Source organism: Rhyacophila brunnea, unplaced genomic scaffold, assembly GCF_057557595.1.
Source record: "Rhyacophila brunnea isolate RB1 unplaced genomic scaffold, BYU_Rbru_1.0 scaffold_1, whole genome shotgun sequence".
Taxonomy (NCBI): domain Eukaryota; kingdom Metazoa; phylum Arthropoda; class Insecta; order Trichoptera; family Rhyacophilidae; genus Rhyacophila; species Rhyacophila brunnea.
In genome coordinates this window covers 38,195,540-38,217,720 of record NW_028232751.1, presented here as the reverse complement: position 1 = coordinate 38,217,720, position 22,181 = coordinate 38,195,540, and the positions used below count along the sequence as shown (strand labels likewise).

Below are 22,181 nucleotides of genomic sequence, written 5' to 3'. Positions count from 1 at the left end.
ATATCATTTAGTCGGGATGCTAATTCGGAATGCTTTCTTATTCAGATTTGCGTTATAATTGGAATGTTTTCAATGTTTTTACATTGAAATTTAATTTCTATTGAGTGACCAAGTGTTTTTATTTATATTTCATATACAATTTGCGTATAAAAAAGTGTTATATTTACGAGTTTTGTTTTAGATTTTACCTACTAAACTTGAATGAAAAGAAAGATTTTCGATGTTTTTAGATAGAAATTGACAAAGAACTAAGTGTTGTGACTATTTTTCATTTGTATTTCGGATTCGATTTGCGTATACAAAGTGTTTTATTTACGAGTTTAGTTTTACAAATTTTATTATTCAAAATGGATGAGATCGACGAAGTTGGTGAAATCGATAACCTTATCGAAACAGTTGAATCTGAAGACGATGGAAGTGATGATTCGGATGTCGAACTTGAGGAAACTTTGGAAGTCGATGAAAGTGAAATTATCACACCGGAATCCACTGAAAGACCGACATTTGAGTGGAAATCGGATATGTTTGAGCCACGCGCATTTTCCTTCGATGCTAACGTTTCGGGATGAAAAGCTGATAATTTGACTTCGGATGCACTCGAAATGGACTATTTCAAATGTTTCATCGATATTTCTTTTGTTGAAATGTTAGTCCGAGAGACCAACAGACAATTTGTATTTGCCACAAAAAATATCACAGTTTTGAGTGATCGTCTACGGCGATGGGTAGACTGCATAATTGATGATATGTACACATTTTTGGGGCTGTGTATGCTAATGTCAAGGAATTCACGGAATAAAATATCTGAACACTGGTCTATCCACAGATTGTTATTTTCACCATGTTATTCCGAAACCATGTCCAGGAATCGTTTCGAACTGATGCATCGAATGTTGCATTTTTGTGACAATGAAACGCAGGTTCCCGGAGATCGACTATATAAAATTAGACAGGTCCTGAAGGAACTGAAAATTTCTTTCAAGCAGTACATGTGTCCATATCAGAACATATGTATTGATGAGAGTCTTCTCCTTTTCAAAGGCAGACTTTTATTCCGCCAATTCATCAGGACGAAGGCTAGTCGTTTCGGAATAAAAATTTTTGTAATGGCTGATTGCAAAACTGGTTTTGTCTTAGATGTAATCATTTATACCGGAAAACAAACTGAAATTGAGAAAAATAATTACATCGGTATATCGGGCAACGTGGTGGTAACGATGCTTGGACCATACTTGGAACTAGGGCATACATTGTACATTGACAACTGGTACAGCAGCCCAACGTTATTCAAGTATCTTTATGATCACCGGACGAATGCCTGTGGAACCGTAAGGAGAAACAGAATTGGGATGCCCAAATTTACTAAGAAATTGAAAAAAGGGGAAACCGATACATTCCATACTGACGAAATTATGGCTTTGGCGTGGAAGGATAAAAAGGATGTTACAATGTTGTCCACAATTCACAACAATACTTTCAAACCTACTGGAAAAGTAGACTATAAGACTAAAATTCCGATTTCCAAGCCGGAATGCATTGTTGATTACAATAAAAACATGGGTGCTGTGGATCGTAGTGATATGATAATTTCTTCTGTAAATTCGACAAGAAAAACTGTCAAATGGTACAAAAAACTTTTTTTCCATTTGATAGATTTATCTCTGCTGAATGCCCATGTATTGTTCCAACAAAAAACTGGAAAAAAACAACCGCTGGGTGAATTTCAATTGAAAGTCATCGGACAACTGATCGAAAAACATAAGTTAGAACCAAAAACTCTTTTGAAGCGAAAAGCACCCTTACCCTCTAGGCTAACAGAAAGACATTTTTTGGGTAAAATACCACCTACTAACAATAAAATTAATGCGGCAAGAAGATGTTATGTATGTGCCAATACAAAAAATCAGAAAAGACGGAAAGAAACTAGGTATTTGTGCAAGCAGTGCGACATTGCTCTGTGTTTTGAACCGTGCTTCGAAATTTTCCATACACAAGAAAGTTTTTAGTGATTTTAATGTGTTTAGTATACTTCTTAGTGCTATAAGTATTTATGGTGACATTTTACAAAAATACTATAAAATTTATTTTTCAAAATACTTATATTAAAAAAAAAAAAATCAACTAATTCTTGTAAGTGCAGTGTTGTGACAACCCTACCATACCTGAAAATTTTCAGACATTTTCACGAAATTGTGTATGAAAAACTTTTTCGCCGAACTTCAATTGAGGTCTCATATATGTAAGTGCATTATATTGGACTTTTCACTATTCTTTTAATTTTTTTATAATATAATTAATTCCTGGGCCCTGGGGAGTATACCTAGTACTTTCAGCTGGGCTGTTAAAAGGTTAATGAATTTAAAAAATGAAACATCAATATGTGTTATATGTATTCTTAATCCAACGAAAACAAAGAAGTATGAATGAAAAAGTGTGCAAAATTTTGTTGTATTGCCAAATATACCATAACTATTATGTTTTGGTTTAGGCAGGGTTTAATTGATTTTTAAAAACTAACCAATACCATCTGTAAATTGTAGTCTTAGTTCAATAAAAACAAATACGTATGACTAACAAAGTTTAATGTGCACTATTTATGGCGGATCTCAACAGCCTACCTCCACCCTTCGCTACTGCATGACGTATGAATATAATTAATTTTAAATTGAATACCTTTTCTGCTTGTATTCGCCCAATCGAAGACTTTATGTATAGCAGAAACTGCTTCTTTTCCCATAGGTGCCACATCTCCTCCAGTCATAATTGCATATTCCATTCCAGAGTGTATAGCAAGTTTCTAAAATAAAAAAATAATAAATGTTGTTATTAAAAAATCATATGTAATTATTATTCAGCATTAAAATTGAATTATCACACTATTGAATTCCTTGAGCCACTTCTACCTGTACCATACAAAGCAGTAGAAGAAAACCCTATCTTCTAGATGAAAGTAAACCTGGATAAAAGAACTGCTGGAATTGTATTTTTTAGTTATGCCTATAAAACATTGATTGAATTTTCGTTTTTTTTTCGATATCATCTTTTTATTATCTTTCGAGAGAGTCAAAATAGCCAAAAACGCAGTTCTGACCTTTATGTAGGAGGTGTCGAAATGTAGCTTATAACTGTCAGTGAAAGGACTGACCGACTCAATTACTGTACATGACAGGCAGCGAAATACACCTAACCTTCATTATTTAAAAGATTTTTTTAAACAAACACAAAATTGTATGTCAGTGCGCCAACTTAATAATATCCATTTTTATGTGGTTTCCAATACAACCACATTTCAAACATTCCAGAAATGCCATACCAACAGTTCATACGGTCTAGTATAATCCAAGCATGGCCCCCAATCTTGAAGCAGGCCCCCCTACCTATCGCAAAGGTTAAGGGCAAGTTCTACAGTAGTGTTCCCCAAATCGTTTTCCATGAGGTAAAATTAAAGGCTTTGTGTTTTTAGCAATTTTTTGTATTCTTAAATAAATCCACTTGATTTATTAGTTGTCGGTACTCGAGATCATAATATGAAGCACTGATCACGATCCTCTTTTGTAGTAACCTGTAGTAATATGGGACCCTTCGCCATATTGGGGAAATAACCATTTTTATTTATATTAGTCAGGAAACACTCATATCACGTCAAATTGCATCGCACACTACATATTTTAAAATGTTATTATTTTCAAAGTAAAAGAGCTTTTTTACTAATGTGAAAATTTGTGATGTGTGTTCATCTCACCGAACTAATCGATCCGCCACGCCCCCATGCTAGAGCCCTGTCAGGCCCCTCATTGTGGTGCCCATGAATCCAAGTTATTATATTAGGTACTGTAAAACTTTATGATAGGTAATGAATATATGAGATTTACAACGGCAATGCAAACAGGTTCTCTGCATCATAATAGAGATGATAAATATGATAAAATATTTACCTTTGCAAATAATGTCTTTCCAGTACCAGGTGGCCCATGCATTAATAAATTTCGGTACATTCCTTTGTTTTGTCTAGTATTTTTAGTGGCTATTGCAACATCCCTCAGCCTCTCTTCTAATTGTGGATCAAGAATAACTCCTGAGAGGGCATCTTTGGGCCGATTGTAATGTGCAATCAAGCGGCGTGTAGTCAACACTGGGTGTTTTAATGTCTCCAATAATGAAAACCGAGTAGTTTCAGAGATAAGAGTTGGTTTTCCTGAAACACAATTGAACATTGTTAAAATTGAAAAATTTAAAAAGATTTAGATTTTCAATAGGATGAATAATTTTTGAAACATCTTGCCATCCCCTAACAAAGGTCGCCCATCATCAGGGCGATCTTCGCTTTATCATCTGCTACCTGGAAGAGTTTAGTGGAGCTGCGCTCATAAAATGAGGCATCATCCTCTGCTATTTTACCATTGATCTTTCCTTGGATAACAAGTTGGGGAATGCTGTACTTTTATCCTGTCATAATCTATCTGACTGAGGTACTGTAGTTTTCTGGTTTTAATACTATGCAAAATTTCAGTCGTTCCCAATTGATTCAGAATATTAACGTTTGTCACCCGGTCAGTCCAAGGAATTTTAAAGATGCGTCTATACAGCCACATCTTAAAAGCCTAAACATCTCTTGGTTTAGCGCCCATAGCTCCATACCATAGAAACAGATTGCAAACAGCAAACCATACAGAGTCTCAGATTTATGTTACAGTCTTGATTGTTAAAGAAGCATCTCATTTTGAGAAAGGCAGTCCTTGCAATCTCAATTCTTGTTTTTATTTCCTGAGATTGGTCCCATTTCTCATTGACCCATATTCTCAAATATTTATATTGGGTCACACGCTCAATCGGTTCACTGTTAATAACTAAACTTGTATTGGTGTCTCTATTTTTGATACTGTTAATAATTTCATTTTTAAACCATAAGAATTTCCAACCTCATTACCCTTTCTACTATTTGATGTAAACCTTTTAAGCTATCAGCAATCAACACTGTATCATCTTCTTCTTCTTCTTTCCCCCTGTCACAACCCAGCATTGGGGCATAGGGCATGCACAAGTCCACGCCACTTCCCTCGATCCATCGCCAACTCTTGCGCCTTCCGCCATTCCAGACTTGCAGTGCGTATATCGCTATTGTAGCACCGCTGCAGGGTGAGGGAGGGCCAGCCACGATGACGGAGCCCTTGAGGCTGTGCCACAAGGGTACGAAGTGTCACACTCTTTGGCAGCAACCAGAACACCCCCCTTACCCATGTACCCCTAATTTGACCTCCATGCGACTCCAAGTTGGCTGAATGCAGGCCCGCCATACCTATGCTGATTCCAAGCTCACTAGAAATACCACCAACTGTGGCACTTAAGTATTTGAACGACGGGCAAACCGGACACCCGCAAAGGAGTGTCGGCGTCAATGCATGCAGCACTGCACATGGATTTGGTCTTAGCCGCATTCAACACCATACTCAGCCCAGTTGAATTTGCCATAGAGATTCACGGTGAGGGCTGTCAAATGCCTTTTCATAGTCCACGAAGCAACAGGTGAGAGGTATATTCATCTCTTGATAATGTTGCAGGAGACATCGGAGAGTTGAAATATGCTCCGAGTAGGACTTCCCTGGGACAAAACCACTCTGCTGCGCACGCAAAACCTCCAGCATGGGACTTCTAATCCTGTACAGGAGAATCTGCGCCAACACTTTCCCGGGAACGCTGAGAAGAGTGATACCTCTGTAATTATTAGTCTTAGGCTCTGGGGCACTGTTCCCTCTCCCACACCACGCACAGAAGGTCACACAAGGACGGCAATATGGCGCTCAGTCCGCAGAGCAGAAATTCTGCATGGATGCCGTCATCTTCGGGAGCTTTCCTGCGGTTCAGTCTTTTGACTGCCTCGTCCACTTCAGCAGTTGTCGGAGGGTCTTCGCAGAATTCCGATGCAGTAGTGATTCTGAGGGCGGTGATCTCCGACGGAATATCGAAGGGATGCAATGGAGGTGGGCGATTCAGGACATCACTAAAATTTTGGCGCCATTGCTCCTGAACCTTTGCAGGTTCAGTGACTGTCACTCCATCAGAGTTGCGTAATGCAATGACCACCGGATGTTTCCTACTGCAAATCGCTCTGGTGATGAGGAAGAGAGTACTTGGATTATTCTTGCAGGCAGCAGATTCCGCATCCCGAATGAGGTCACCCAGGCTTCTGCGCTGCGCTGTGGGTGGGTCGTATGTACCATTGTCCCGCAATTCTTTCAGGAGCTTCCTCTTCTCAATCATCTCCCATGTATGAGGTGACATCTAGTCCGGCATGTGTGTATGCCGCTCTCCTAAGAGCCAGACCACACCAGGCGACTTCGGTCTCGAGACCAGACCGATGTAAGCAGTTATATGGACCATGCCACACCTGGTCGCCCAGTAGTCGCGCAAGCAATAAAGTCGAGCGATCAGTAAAATCTCATCCTTGCGCTCGGTCTGGTCTCCCAGTCTCTCTGGTCGGGCAATTGGTAGCGATGTATGAAAACATATAGCAATGTATTGAGCGCTGCCACACTGGGCGATCAGTCGCGGGCTCGCGGGCAGCCACGCCGCGGAGAGAACGTATTTTTTGCATAACTTGCGTGTACATTCATTATTATTATTATTTATTGGCTGCCTCTCTGGTCGCTTGCAAGTCGCCCGAGAGACCACAGTCGCGCGACTGGTCTCGAGACCAGAGTCGCCCGGTGTGGCCCGGCTCTAAGGCAGAAGTTGCAGAGTTCATTATGGCATCCCGGAATAATATCCATTTTCCTTTCATGGGATCTAAGTCGATGGAAGACGTACCAGAAGGAGTCCGATCACCATGTAAGTTCCTCTGCAGCTCCAGCTTGTAGGTGGCACGCACAAGGGTACTTTTAAGTTTTTCCACATCGAGTCTAACCGTCATTTTGGGACTCGTTTAAGGTCTATATGGAATTTCCCTACCAAGAGTTCGTGGTCACTATGGATGTCTGCACGTCTAGCAGTTCATGACGATACTTCGCTTTGCCTATAATGTGACCACATTATGGACTGTATCATCAGCATACCAGTTATTATTAACCTCTTTCCCGCGATTCCCCATACTTTGGGACGATACATCGCGATGCATGCTCTGAACGCGACCATCATATCTGGCGCAAAATGCATACTGCCGGTAGAGTAGAAAATACATAGCGCAAAAAACTGTTTATTCTTTTAAAATCTGCTTTGATGCGTCCTACCAACGTCACCTCTGTATGTTTCACATAAATTATTTTCTTTCATTTCAAAACATCTAGCCGATTGAATTTTTACTTTCTTGGACAACAGGGCCACATATTCCGATCATTCATGAGTTTGATGATTTTCGATCCGGCATGATGTTGAACGATTTGAATGAAACCTCTCCTGAATGCCTTTTCTTCGAACATTTTTAAATAAAAATATTATGTCGGAGATAGTCAAAGAAACAAAAACTTTTTATACCTATTCATATGCAAAAACTGACCTTGAACCGAAATCGCGGTCACATAATTGGACAGATACGTCAGTGCCAGAGTTGTACACGTTATTTGCCGTGTCAATGTTAATGACTAGGAACAAACACACCACAATAGAAGATCATTGGAGCACTGATCCGTACCTCCATGCGGACATTTTTGGTAAAATTTTGGCTAGAGATCGCTACCAACTAATTCTACAAATGCTGCATTTCTCCGATCCTAATGTGACCACTACAGATAGACTGGCTAAGATTAGACTACTTTTGGAGCACACACGAAATATTTTTAGAGAATCTCTGATTCCGCTCCAGAATTTATGCATAGACGAAAGTATAATCATATTTAAAGGTAGACTCATTTTCAAACAGTTCATTCCATCAAAGCAACATCGTTTTGGAATTAAAACGTTTGTGCTGTGCGATATTATGACCGGATACATAATTGACTTTATTATTTATTGTGGTGAAGGAACTGAGTGGACGATCAAAATCTGGGAATTTCTGGTGCGGTTGTAACGACGCTGTTAAGCGATTAGATTGGAAAAGGGCACACGCTATGGTGTGACAATTGGTACTATAGCCCAGCTTTCTTAAAGTATTTACACAGCCATGGAACTAATGCTTGTGGTACCGTTAGGAAGAACCGGAAGGAGATGCCAGTTTTTAATAAGTTAAAAAAAGGAGAGACTAAAGCTAATAGTCCACTATTAGTCCTTAAATGGCACGACAGGAGGGATGTGCATATGTTGACCACGCTTCATGACCACTCATTCGGACCAATGGGAAAAATCAATTTTATAACTGGAGAACCGATTCAGAAACCGAAATGTGTTTTGGGATACAACAAAAACATGGGAACGGTCGATAAAGCCGATACCGGTAGCCTGTCGTGCATGCGGAAATCCATCAATTGGTATAAAAAGGTAGCCTTCCATATTGTGGATGTATATTTATTAAACGGATTTTATTTATACAAATTTGTTACCGGCAACAAAAAAACATTGGCCGAGTTTTAATTAAGTGTGATAAAACAAATTGTGGACAAATATTGTGGACAAATATTGTGTAAAAACCATGAATACACCTCAACCGAAACTTTCAACTAACAATAATCCCATAAGATCATTGCCCAAATCTTCTACACGACATATGCCAGAAAACATTCCTCCAACACCTAGTAATGACAAACCGCGTAGACAGTGCCATGTTTGTGGTAATTCAAAAATAAATAAAAAAAATAAGAAAGCCACTCGTTTTATGTGTACAGCATGCGATGTAGCCTTGTGCTTGCATCCATGTTACAAAATATACCACAGTTCAAAACATTTTTAAATTAGTATCGTTTTTTTAATTTTAATTTTGTAAAGGTCTAGTTGAGTTTTAAGTTACAATTTATACTTTATACTTAATTAATAACTTATAAGCAACGTTCCCTCTAATTTTTCTATTGTGTGTGCGGATTATCAACGCATCTGTGCAGGGTTGGTGTCATCCGGTGCGGTAAATTTACACCCCCCCCTCACTGTTCACTTGAATTGTTTGTTACGTACACTAAACACACATGTAGTTATTTATTACAAAAATTGATTATTAGTTTTGTATTATAAATATTTTGAGTAAAAAACACTGCTTTTTGGCACGAACACTTTTACCGTTTAAAAAATATTGTAAGAACTGTGATGTTTTCACAATAAGGAGTACTATGAGACTGTACTGACAATGTTTCTTGCAATATGTCAAAGACTAAGAAATGTAGAGGACCCGGCATATAGGTGGTCATTGCTAAAGATTAAAATACAGGGTGGGGCGTGGGAACTTCCTTTTTTGAAAGTGAAACAAAAGACGACAGGTTTAAAATTTTTTTTTTCTTATTTTTCGCTTGTCACACAACATTTAACATTTGATTTTACACCGTTTTAAAAATAAAATCTTGTAAATGTCGCCCTCCATTGTCAATACACTGATTCAGTTGGTTCAATTCGGAAGTTTTGGTTCACTCTTTCAAGCATTCCGACCGGTATATTGGCAATTTCGGATCGGATGTTGTTCTGTAAGTCTTCCAGGGTCTGTGGACGATCGTTATAAACCAGGGATTTGAGATAACTCCACAAGAAATAATCACAGGGGGCTAGCTAAATCAGGCGAGCGCGCAGGCCAGTTTACATCCCCTTGCAGGGAGATCAGCCGCCCAGGGAAGGCTAGTTTCAAAAAATCCATTGAAACCCTGGAGGTGTGGGCTATGGCCCCATCCTGCTGAAACCACACATTGTCCAGTGCCATTTCTTTGAGAGAAGACAAAAAGAACTCATGGATCATAGTCAAATAACAGTCTGATTTCACGGTTACAGCACGACCGTATTCTTGAAAAAAGTAAGGGCCAATGACCCCTACTCTTGAAAATACACACCATACCGTGACACGGTCTGAATGAAGGGGTCTCTCATGAAGTACCCCGGGATTTGTTTCACTCCAGTACCGCAAATCCTGTTTATTAACACAGCCACTAAGATGAAAATGTGCCTCGTCAGAGAAGAAAAAAAGTGCGTCATTGGGTAAGGTTTCAACCAGCAGCTCACGTGATGTTTGTCGGGTTACATAATAACACAAACACAAACCTAAAACCCAGCCCCTCTCATTGAGACCTTCCTCTCCTCTCTGTGACCCCCACTAACTTCACAAATCCATTTTGAAAAAAGGAAATTCTCACACCCCATGTACGTATCTTTTTTTCGTATACTTTGGCATGCGATAGAACGGGTAATTATGATCCCTTCTTGAAACTTTCTTTTACAATATTTTTGTGTGAGGACTGTGCGGGGGTTGAAAACAAGTGTGCGGACATATTTTGGTAGGTGTGCACGCGCACACCTTAGAGGGAACATTGCTTATAAGTATTCAAAATGTTAAATAATAAATGTGTTATCGTAAAACTGTTCGAGTGTGAACAATAATTGCGTGATCTACAGCGATGAATACGACAATCGAAGGCGCCTTTTCGGCGCAAGTGTCCAAATCGATACAAAATGGCGACAAACAGTGAGTGATTTGTTAGTATGCACATATTTCTTAAGGATATTATGACAACTTGATATATAACTGCGTATTTTAGTGTTTTCACAGAATGCTTATGAGTCTGGCCTCCAATAAATCCACACCAAATATTGTTAATGAGCTTATTCATTCTAATACGGCAAAAAAAACATTCGGAGAAATAACACCGCGTAGTTTCAATTTAGTATGACGGAAAGTTAGCTTTGGCCGGGGCTAATAGGTTAACCATTCACTTAAACAGGCTTCTTTAAAAATTGCTTCCAAGTACGTACAGGTTAAATAGTAGAGGTGAGAGTACACACCCATAAACATAAAACAAGCCATATTACTCTTTAAATAGATATTATCTATTTAACCCCACTCTGTATCCACGTGATACCAAGAAGCTATTTATGTCCTTTACATTTTTTCCATATTTCAGTATGCCCAGATGCATTATATCATAGTTATCATACATATTGTATCAAAACTGTAATTAGATTTCAATGGTATGTATCCAGTATCCTATTAAAATTATACGGTTTATTTGAAATGATTTTACCTATACGTGCTTCAATGTAGCGGGCTGTCACAGAAGTTGCACCTTTTGCAGTGTATAATCCCAATGCAAGCAGAGATAATCCACCAACAGCAGTCAATGCCTTGTCCCAATCAGTTACCAAAGCATTGAGTCCCGTGCCTAATACACTTCCAGCAGTTCTATTATCAGAGAATAAAGAACAGAATAAGTTTAGTCTCATGAATTGTAGTACGACATTTTTAATATTTACCGACAGATACCTTTTGATTACATAATCAGTAAAGTACTGATGTCGTACAAACTACAGCATTAATTATATGTGAAAGTATTTAAAAAAAAAACTGACTTGATTCCTTCCATGACAGTAACTCGATTTTCTTGGGCTTTTAATCTTATTTGTTCGAGTGTTATATCTCTGTTATCACGATCAGCCTTTGCCCGAGCTCTGGCTTCAGCCTCAATGAGCTTCAGTTTATTTTTCTCCCTCATTTCCATTTCATGCTCAATTGTGGCTTTCCTCAAGGCTTCTTGTTTCGCTACGGACTCTTCTTGCCTGAAAAGTAACACAAAAATTATATATATCATATCACAACTAATGGTCGGAATTAATCATAGAATAATACATATTTTTGAAGTTATACTTCTTTTGGCGCGTTTGGGAAAACAGATCAGAGTGTATTTTTGGCGTGTGACGAAAATGCGCGCGCCGATGTAACACATTTGGCGTGTGACGGAAGTTGCACGCGCCGATGCAACACATAATTTATTATTATGATTATATTCATTTCGGTCTCAAGGGTACATGCGCATGCGCATAGTCTCATTTAGTTAGTCGTTCAATACTATCCAATATTGTGACATAATAAATATATATATTTATAAAAAAATTTCTGGAGACTAACATTCTACACTGTTAATTTATATTCATAAAACTTTATTTATATTGGAGTGAATATTTATTTTGCATTATAAAGATTGTGTATCAAGATTTGAGGCTATATTTATGTAAGTATTATTTATGAGTAAAATTATATAACAATAAATAAATAAATTTAGTGAATGTTGAGTTGGTAAATAATTCAAAGAATATATTAAAATTTGATTTTTTATTAATTTATCATGGGCACTTCTGAATCGATTATAACCGCTGTATGGCAAAGATGAGTTTTGGTCCAATACAATAATTAAATTACAATTAACATGTGCTATATGAGACACAGATGAATCGCGTACGTTTTCATCAACCTAATCCACTGTAATAGTTAATAGAGTCAGATAACGGCTTATTTTGTTTTGTTACGCCAAAGAAGTACAACTTCTAACGCGCGTACATAAGTACACACACAGATTTTTTTTATAAGCTTTCAACAGTCATGTCACAATACATTTCAATAATATTCATATTTGATTATGTTCTTTTTTCTAGTATGAAAAAGAACTTCTATCAAAAAATCCAATATTGCCTACAATTATAGTTAATTGAATCTTTTTGTGCCAGAAAGTACTAATGAAACATCTATCACAAATATTATTTGAAATAATATTTTTAGGTATATGAATAAGAATAAAATTACTTACTTTCTAAGATTTTCATCTTGGGCGCGTTGTTGCAAAGCCAATTGTTCTTCGTAACGTTTTTTAGAAAGTTGGTCTTGATATTGCGCTCTCATTTGATGTTGTTTAGTTTCTTCCTATAACACAAAAAAATAGTAAGTACAATGTAACAATATTTAAATACATTTTAACTTTGTTATTTCAAGCAAGTTCCTATCTTTAGCGTAGTGGAAAACTATTTTACATTTTCTACATACATTTTCATTAACTAACATTTCTATACATTTTCTTAAACCATGAAATGTAAATGCTGTAATAAAAATCACCATTTTTGCTTCAAGCTCACAGATCAAAAGAATCCACCAACCTCTTCTCCACTACAGACACCAATAAACAATAGCCTAACTCAGGGGTTCCCAACCTTTTTGTACTCTAGAGAACATTCTAAAATATCGGTAGGGTGGCAGGCACCACCTATTTTTAATCGACAAACTCCTTCCATAACTTCTCATTTTTCCATAATTTATTTTCTTATATTCATAATTTATTAATAAATAATAAACAAAAATGTTTCAAAATAATAAAACTATTATTCAAATTGCATACACACAGAGAAATGTATTTACAAAACGTAAACAAAGTAAACAAAAAACACAAATACAAAGAAAACATTTTATAAAAAAATAGAATATCAATATGTCAATGTGATCTTTGGCATTGCATATCATTGGCCAGTGCCTCATAATTAGGAGAGTATGACGATAATCCTGTCAGCAAACAATCATAAAGATGCTCATCGGTGAGTCGAGATCTATATCTTGATTTTATTAAGTTCATGTTTGAAAACAATGATTCGCATAAATATGTCGAACCGAAAAATGATTCAGTTTTACATGCCGCTTTTTTCAAAAATGGGAACTTTCCTCTGTCCACTGTATTCCAAAAGTCCTCTGATATTAAGGACTTAAGCAAAATATCATTCTTAAGCTCCAAAATTTCTAACTCTAGTTCTTCTGTCTTACCTTGAACAAAATCTGCAATACATGCGGCCATTTCCATTACATTTATTTAGCAAGTAAAAGGATTGATACAGAAGGAAACAATTGGCTCGATATCTGTAAACTGCAAAAATCTCTCTTCAAATTGATTTTTAACACTTGAAGATGCTTAATAAATAATGACCCGTTTAATTCATTGTTACCTAGCATTTTATTCATATGTGGGAAATGCACGAGAGAATTGATCTGCAGATGTGATATCAACAAATCCAATTTAGCTTTAAATGACTTTACCGAGCTTATCATTTCAGCTATGTTTTTGTCTTTCCCCTGCAACTCCAAATTTAAAGAATTCAATTGTTCCATGATGTCTGAGAAATCCCAAATCAATCAGCCAGCGAGAGTCAGCTAGTTCATCATAATTTTCCTTTTTATCGTTTATAAATGTTTTTATTTCTTCAATTCAACTCACAAATCTTGTAAGAACCTTTCCTTTACTGAGCCAACGTACTTCAGTATACAGAATAAGATCATGTTTTTTATCTTCAGTATCTTCTAACAGGGCCTTGAAAAGTCGGTGTTGCAAAGGAGCTGCTCGAATAGAATTGATTATTTTTGTAACTATTTTCATAACGTGTTCAAATGGCAATATTTTACAACACAGAGCTTCCTGGTGGATAATACAGTGGTAGGACATAAAGTTTGAAAATGATCCATCCTTCTTGCAGAGGGCAATAAATCCTTTGTTTTTACCTACCATTGCTGGTGCCCCATCGGTGGTTATCGCAGACAGCTTGTGCAAAGGCATATTTATTGACTTGGCGATGTTCTGAATGTATTATAAATATCCTCACCCCTTGTCTGTCCTTTCATAGGTAATATTTGCAACATATCCTCTTTTACTGTGAAGTTACTAAATACCATTCTCACCATAACTGCTAACTGTGCGGTGTCTGATATATCTGTTGACTCGTCAAATTGTAGCGAGAATCAGTCACATTTCCAAGGCAGTCTTTAACTGAGTTTGTATGTCTGTTGAAATTGCATGTATTCTTCTTGTGACGGTGTTATTTGACAACTGTAAGTCTTGTATTGCTGAGACAATCTCACGTTTGTTAGAAAATCCATCAAACAAACAATCGGCACCAGTCAAAAATAGTTTTTTAAGCAACTCACCATCAATGAAAGGTTTCTTCATTTTTGCGAGCATGTGAGAAATTTTGAAAGAAGCAATGGTGGCCTTTTTAGAATTTTCCACATGTCTAGTGAAAACAGTCTGTTGTGCAGTTAGACTTGATTTTAGTTGACATATTTTTTTCTTTCTTACTTCAGATTTAAGTGGATAATTCACATCAAAAGTGGCATGAATTGTCTGAAAGTGTCGTTCAACATTATGTTTTTTCGGCACTGCAATACTACTAACACACAACAAACAGACGCATTTATTTTTCACATTAAAGAAACAATATGATTCCTCCCAGTCAGTGTTAAAATTATAGGTTCGTTGTATTTTACTCGGTCCACTCATTTTAGAACTATATAGAAGGAATATCAAAACTCCTAATTCGTGTTTCGTCAGACGAAGATGTCTCCTAGCAAACTGTCGCGACCCGAACGGGGCAGCAATCGCAACCACAATGACAACAACGCGGTTCCAGGCGGGGAATGCTATTTGCACATCAATCCTTGTACACGCCGAAAACCCGAACTGAGCCGATGATCGCCGAAGCAATCGGGACGGTACGAGCATGTAACTACTGTCACGTGCTTCGGCGTTCATTGGCTCATTTCGTGGCGTTCGTTCACTTCGGGTTTTCTGCGTGTCAGGCTAGCGTGAAAATTCTGTCTCTGTCGAATAGTGGCGGGCACATACGAATCGTTCCATGGCGCCCGCGGGCACGGGGTTGGGAACCCCTGGCCTAACTAATAAATATACTATAGACTAAATACAGAATCATTGTATTTTGTCATTTTAAAAATGGTTTTTATTAATTGAACTGGCGATTACGTGGTAGACTCCAATATAATATTTATATTATACGCCGCGCAGTTAACACGTACATAGTGATGTCTCACTAAGTTTTTGTTTTGTTTTATTATTTCTTTGAAACAAAATGGCTGAAATTACTGAATTAACCAATATTATAATGAAACTAAGTGCCCTTATCAAAAAACTTATGAATAAAGTGGAAGGAATTGAGGAATTCCTCAAAATTGCGTAGCGAGATTATACAAATAACCCATTGGATTTTACAAATAAATTATGCATACAAGGTTTTGACCAAAAGACATTGCAGTACTAGGTGTAAAAAACAAAATTAAAAGTTTGCTGTCATATTTTTCCAAATAATCAGTATAATATCAATATTTATTTTACGTTTATTAATTCATAAGAACTCCGAATATTTATCATTCGTGTAATGCAAAGTAGAGTACCTATACTAATATGCTTTATAACCTTGCACTCCGGTTCTAGGATGAAAATGATGAAATATGTTCATCGAGGCCTCCAAAGCGCGAACGAATTGACGTTGAGAAGCTCCGACGCCGAAGAATTCGGATCGACTTCGAAACTGCTGTACGAGATAGTGTAGATCGTATCTACGAGCGGCACAAATCTGAATCCGACCTCATTGAGGCGAACTGGAGCCTCATAAAGAGTGCGATTGTGTCGTCGGCTCGTACCGTCCTTGGTACCAGAAGGAGTGAGCAGCCAAAGTGGATGTCTAACGAAACGTGGGTTGAAATTGGTTAAGAGCCAGGCTGAATGCCCTGAGAGACGAGGAGACAGACCCCGACGGAACCGAGGACCGCCGGACTGACTACCAGACCCAAGACAGGGTAGTCAAACGATCCGTGCGGTTGCACAAGCACAATTTTATGAACCGGCAAATTGAAGCGGCAGAGGAGGCAGCAAGCAGAAATGACACCAGGAAACTCTTCCGAATCACCCGCGAAGTCCCGACTCCCGGAGCCATTCGTGGTCCCAGTGGAGCAATAGAGTCTGCCGCAGAATGCGTCAAGAAGATTTGGAAGAATCATTTCTGCGGAGTGCTGAACTGCCCACCCCCTTTGGATCCCTTTGACATATCTGCGGAAGCTTTACTTTTACCCGAGCGACCGACATTTCCGATTGCCCACCCACGCACACCAAGATAAAATCGGCTGTGAAAAGGCTCAAGAACGGAAAGGCACCGGGGGGAGACGGGATTCATCCTGAATTCCTCAAGTACAGCTTAAGCGCAATCCTGCACCCTATGTTTCATCTGATGACAAAGGTGTGGGAAGAAGAGCGTTGCCCAAGGGACTGGGTGAACGGTGAAATCATCACACTTCTTAAAAAAGGTGACCCTCTAAGCTGCGACAATTACCGAGGCATTACGCTACTCAGTGTTCCGGGAAAGATTTTGGCAAACATCATTTTGATGAGAATAAGGGACCCAATAATACACGTCCTCAGGAAAAACCAAGCCGGTTTTCTACCTGGTCGAGCGTGTGCAGACCAAATCCACAACCTTCGATGTCTTCTCCAGCAGAGCCATAAGCTGAACAGTCCGATGGCTTGCTGCTTTGTGGATTATGAGAAGGCTTTCGATAGTCTGCACCGCCCCTCCCTCTGGATAATACTGGGAGCATACGGGATCCCTCCCAAGATCATTGCCATAATCAAAAGCCTGCATGAGAATAGCGAATGCTGTGTCAGAATTAGAGACACTGTCACGGAATGGTTCGGGGTCACGACCGGAGTCAGACAGGGTTGTGTCCTTGCACCGTTTCTCTTTATCATTCTCCTTGACTTCATACTACGGAAGTCAATACCACCCGACCGAGGCATACCTGTTACCCCCACGGTGAAGCTATGCGACCTGGAATACGCCGATGATGCTGTCCTATTCGACAACTCAATCGAGGGCATTCAAAAGACAATCGACAGGTTGCATAACAATTCCTCTCGCGTTGGTTTAAAAATCAACACGAAGAAAACTAACGTCTTGTGCAATAGCACCTGTCCTGATCCAGATTTCCCTCTGATTAGCGATGGACAAAACATCGAGAGCGTCGACAGCTTCAAGTACCTGGGGGTACATATCACGGGAGATGGCATTTTGCAGAAAGAGCTCGCTATCCGAATGGGAATGGCTGGAGCAACATTCAACTCGATGCGAAATGTCTGGGACTCACGATTATATTCGGTCAAAACCAAATGCCGCCTATTCGACGCTTGCATTCTGATGGTGCATTCTGACGGTGCTGCTTTACGGTAGCGAATTATGGCACCTTACGAAGGCTCAGAGCAACCGTATACTGGGCTTCGAAAACAGATGTTTGCGATGAATACTGGGTGTGCGGTGGTATGACTTTAGGAGTAACGAGGAGATAAGAGAACGCACCAAGCAGCCTCTCATCACGCTGAAAGTGAAGAGGCGACGTTGGACCTGGCTCAGCCACGTGCTGCGGATGCCAGAAGAGAATTTTAACCTGGTTTGTCTGTTCTTCAAGCCGACCGGATTCCGGCGACCTGGAAGGCCACTAAATACAATCTACAGAGTGTATACGGCGGAGCTACGGGATGCTGGTTTGACCTGGAACGAAGCAAGAAGACTGGCGAGCGACAGGGATTCTTGGAGGCGCCGCGTTGTGTCCATATGCTCCAGTTAAGGGGCGGATATGGCCAAAGAAGAAGAAGAAGAATCAGACAAGTGTAGTAAAAAGTGCAAAGTTACGAGGGTGGGTCAATAATTCCTTAGAAAAAAAGCATTAAAACAGTTTTTATTTTTGTATTTTTTTTTTATTTCTCAACATAATCTCCTTGGAGCTCAATACACTTGGTTAGACGTTTCTCAATTTTTTTTAAACCATCAGAAAAATAAGTTTTCGGAAGGTCCTCAAAATAAGCATTTGTCCGATCGATGACTTCTTCATTTGAAAAAAAACGTTGTCCACTTAGCCATTTTTTTAAGTTTGGGAAAAGGAAAAAGTCACTGGGGGCTAAATCTGGCGAATACGGTGGGTGGTCGACCAATTCGAACTTCAATTCTTCAATTTTAGCCATTGATCGTAAACATGTGTGAACACGGGCATTGTCCTGATGAAAGAGGATTTTTTTCCTGTTTAAATGAGGCCGTTTTTCTTCAATTTTGTTTTTTAGCTGGTCCAATAAAGATGCATAATAATCCCCTGTTAATGTTTTTCCTTTTTCCAAATAGTCAACGAAAATAATTCCACATGCATCCCAAAATACAGTAGCCATAACCTTACCAGCTGATTTTACGGTTTTCGCCTTCTTTGGACATGGTTCGCCTTTCGCAATCCACTGCTTTGACTGTTCTTTCGTCTCGGGAGTATAGTGGTGTATCCATGTTTCATCTACAGTCACAAAGCGACGAAAAAATTCATCCGGATTGCGTTGCATGAGCGACAACAGGGCTTTAGAGGCCACCACCCTATTGCGTTTATTGTCGACTGTGAGCAAACGCGGCACCCATCTTGCAGAAATTTTTTTCATGCCCAATTTGTCATGTAAAATAGAAATGACGCTACCTTTTGAGATCCCTGTAACCTCAATTATCTCACTCAACTTTAATCTTCGGTCACTTAACACCATATCGTGGATTTTATTGATCATTTCTGGTGTAGTCACCTCTACAGGACGTCCTTAGCGTGGTTCATCCTTTGTTGATGTACGACCACGTTTAAATTCATTTAACCAGTTATAAATAAATGCAAGTGAAGGAGCAGATATGCCGTGAACTAAATCCAACTCATTTTTTATTTCCTTTGCTGTTAACCCTTTTATATTAAAATGTTTAATAACAGCTCTAAACTCAATTTTCTCCATTTTTGTAAACAAGCAAATTTTTTTTTTAAATGTACGAGAAACACACAACAACCCGACCAATCTGATTGAAACTTCGCAGCATACTGAATCGGTAGTGCCGCTGCATGAAAACAAACCGCTTACAGTACTAGTCGCGCCACCTGTCGGCTTTTCTAAGGACTTATTGACCCACCCTCGTATAAAACGTATACATACTCTACATTTACGTGATTTTATCTATGATTTGACCAAACGAAGTGAAATGGTTTATGAACAGGTGAAGACACCGAAACGAATGCCTCTCCTTGACACATTCACAAAACTTCTCTGTGTAAAACCAGAATTCAAAAGTTGAAGTGAAAGTGGATGATGAAGTGAATATATGTGGACTTAGCTTAAGATGTTAGAGTGAACATGTTTTAATTTTGTCCCATAAATATAATATATTATAATATAGATATCTAGATAGATAGAAATGTGGCATCAGACAATCTGTAATCATATTACATGATTGTTATGGACAGAACATGCATTTAGAAGCATCATTGTAATATGTATTACAAATAAGCATGAAGCTGAAACCACTAGAGGTGATATCAAGTATCATGAAACTGAAGACAGTGATTTTGTTTTTGAATCTTTGCATATTATGTTCATCGGTTGAGATTGTTTCGAAGACTGGACCACTTTTGCTCAACATCTAACCAATACAAACATAAATATATAATATTGAAGTATCGCTTTCCATACTTACATTATTACCAATTAGATCCATACTGATAAAACTGGAAGTAAACAGTGTCCGATCCTATCGTCGGTCCCTATTAAAAAAGTCGGATCTGCAAAATGCTATTTTTCAGTACGAGCAATCAAAGATGTTTCATCAAATATCCTTTGTGACCTATTGCTTGCCATAATGAATAAAAATACGGGTTATAGAAACTTTTCTAAACGTTTATAAAACCATCCATCTGTCCGGTGAACATAGCAGCAACTGTCAGATCCGACGCATCTTGCTCACCCACGTCTAGCCAACAATGTCGGTTGGTAAGAACCGACATTGTTATTCGGACACTCTCGGTAGATCCGTCATTTTTAACATGAGTATCTCGAAATTTTTCAAACAAACAAAAAAAACTGTGATTGTAATATAAATGTTTAAATAACTTTTACGTAATAATCCGAAAATGACAAAATTTCAGATCCGACTTTTTTAATAGGGACCGATGATATGGGCCTCCACAGAGTGGAGGTTTTGTATTAGTTGATTTTTTGTTTTTACGAGAAATGGATGTTGGCCATTTGCTCAACCTATTAGGTCCATACTCATACACAAATTGAAAAACAATATGTGTACTTGCCGGACCTAGGATTCGAACCTGGGTCCCACGACGTTACAGACCGATGCCTCAGTTTAACATTATATTATTCCAGAATATCGGATCAAAGTTTTAAGGAACAAAATTTTTAAATACAAATGATATAACTATGCAGAGTTAATTAACTTATTAACTACTAATTACTAATTATTAAATACATTGCGAAGAAAATTTTATGTTGAAATCAGTCGCCAAGCGCTAAGCAACATGAGAAAGCCTTACAGCAAGAGTGGATTTCATTTAACTGTGAATTTAAATACCTCCTTAAAACGAATCTACTTTTATTATATATAATATTATGTAATAATCTCTAGGAAAATATAAAGATTCTTTTCTTTAGTTTTAACACGCTTAATTTTTTTGCAATTACATAAAACAATAAGTATAATATTCTTGGATTAAATGACTGTTAGCCGAATGGTTAACAATAAAGTAAATTTAAAATGCTATTTTGTGTAAATTGGTTACCAGATTTAAGTGATGAAATAAATGAAATTTGGAGAAGGTGCCTTAGTAATATGGTTAAAACATTTTTTTCTAAACATAATCTATGGGATACTTATTAAAACCAAATCTCAATTAAATATTCACCATGCCTACATAAAAAAACATAAATTTGGTACTAATTAATGTTGTAAATTAATTTAAACGCGATAATACAATGTGTAGAGATATGAAAATATTAAACATCAGATACAAAATGGCATACCTAATTAAAACAACTCTATTTAAATATTATTATTTCAACTAATTGAAATTATTTTTAAGGGTATAAATCTTTAGAAAGCAAATGAATTACATCAGCGCAAAATACATATTGAGTGCCGTACTGATTGATACATTGGTCCAGTCATTTTCAATGAAAGTTTATGCCAATTTCCTACATCATATTCAAATGCAAAAAACGCCAATATCACTGAATTATACAAAAATTAACCAATTATCAAGCGACAATCTATAAAAAAGTACAGTTTTATATAATGGTTCAAGATTCCTCAATATTTATGCAATACACTTGTTGAATGGGATAGATAAAGTCTACAGAATCACAAAAACATCTCACATGTAAAGCTTTTCTGATATTGCTTCATTTACACGCAAACTGTATAAATACGCCAGCGCTTTTCCATGACTTAATAGGATTTATGAGGTATAGCAAAAACAAATTCATGGTATGTAATAAGAAACAAGAAAACGCCGTTTACTTCTTTCTATTTATTAATGATTATTGGTAATACTATAATGTAAGTATTTAAATGCGATACAGATAATAATGTACATACATGTTTGTGAGCTTTTGTTCTATTTCGTTAATAGAATGTTAAACCTACCAAGAAACAAGTCAAACACTCTGTGTGAAGAGAGGATGATGAATCCG

The 22,181-nt window shown here is 37.8% G+C and overlaps 1 protein-coding gene across 1 annotated transcript in view; it reads right to left on the bottom strand.

Moving 5' to 3' along the window:
* The window catches only part of LOC147079748 (ATPase family AAA domain-containing protein 3A homolog), a 30,661-nt gene that overhangs the window by 5,561 nt on the left and 2,919 nt on the right, over window positions 1-22,181 (bottom strand). Inside the window, exons 3-7 of the mRNA XM_085943914.1 lie at window positions 12,633-12,745; window positions 11,401-11,607; window positions 11,076-11,233; window positions 3,936-4,195; window positions 2,674-2,797 (exon numbers count right to left, since the gene is read on the bottom strand). Coding sequence (XP_085800040.1) covers window positions 2,674-2,797; window positions 3,936-4,195; window positions 11,076-11,233; window positions 11,401-11,607; window positions 12,633-12,745 — 862 coding nt within the window. The remainder of the gene's footprint in view (window positions 1-2,673; window positions 2,798-3,935; window positions 4,196-11,075; window positions 11,234-11,400; window positions 11,608-12,632; window positions 12,746-22,181) is intronic.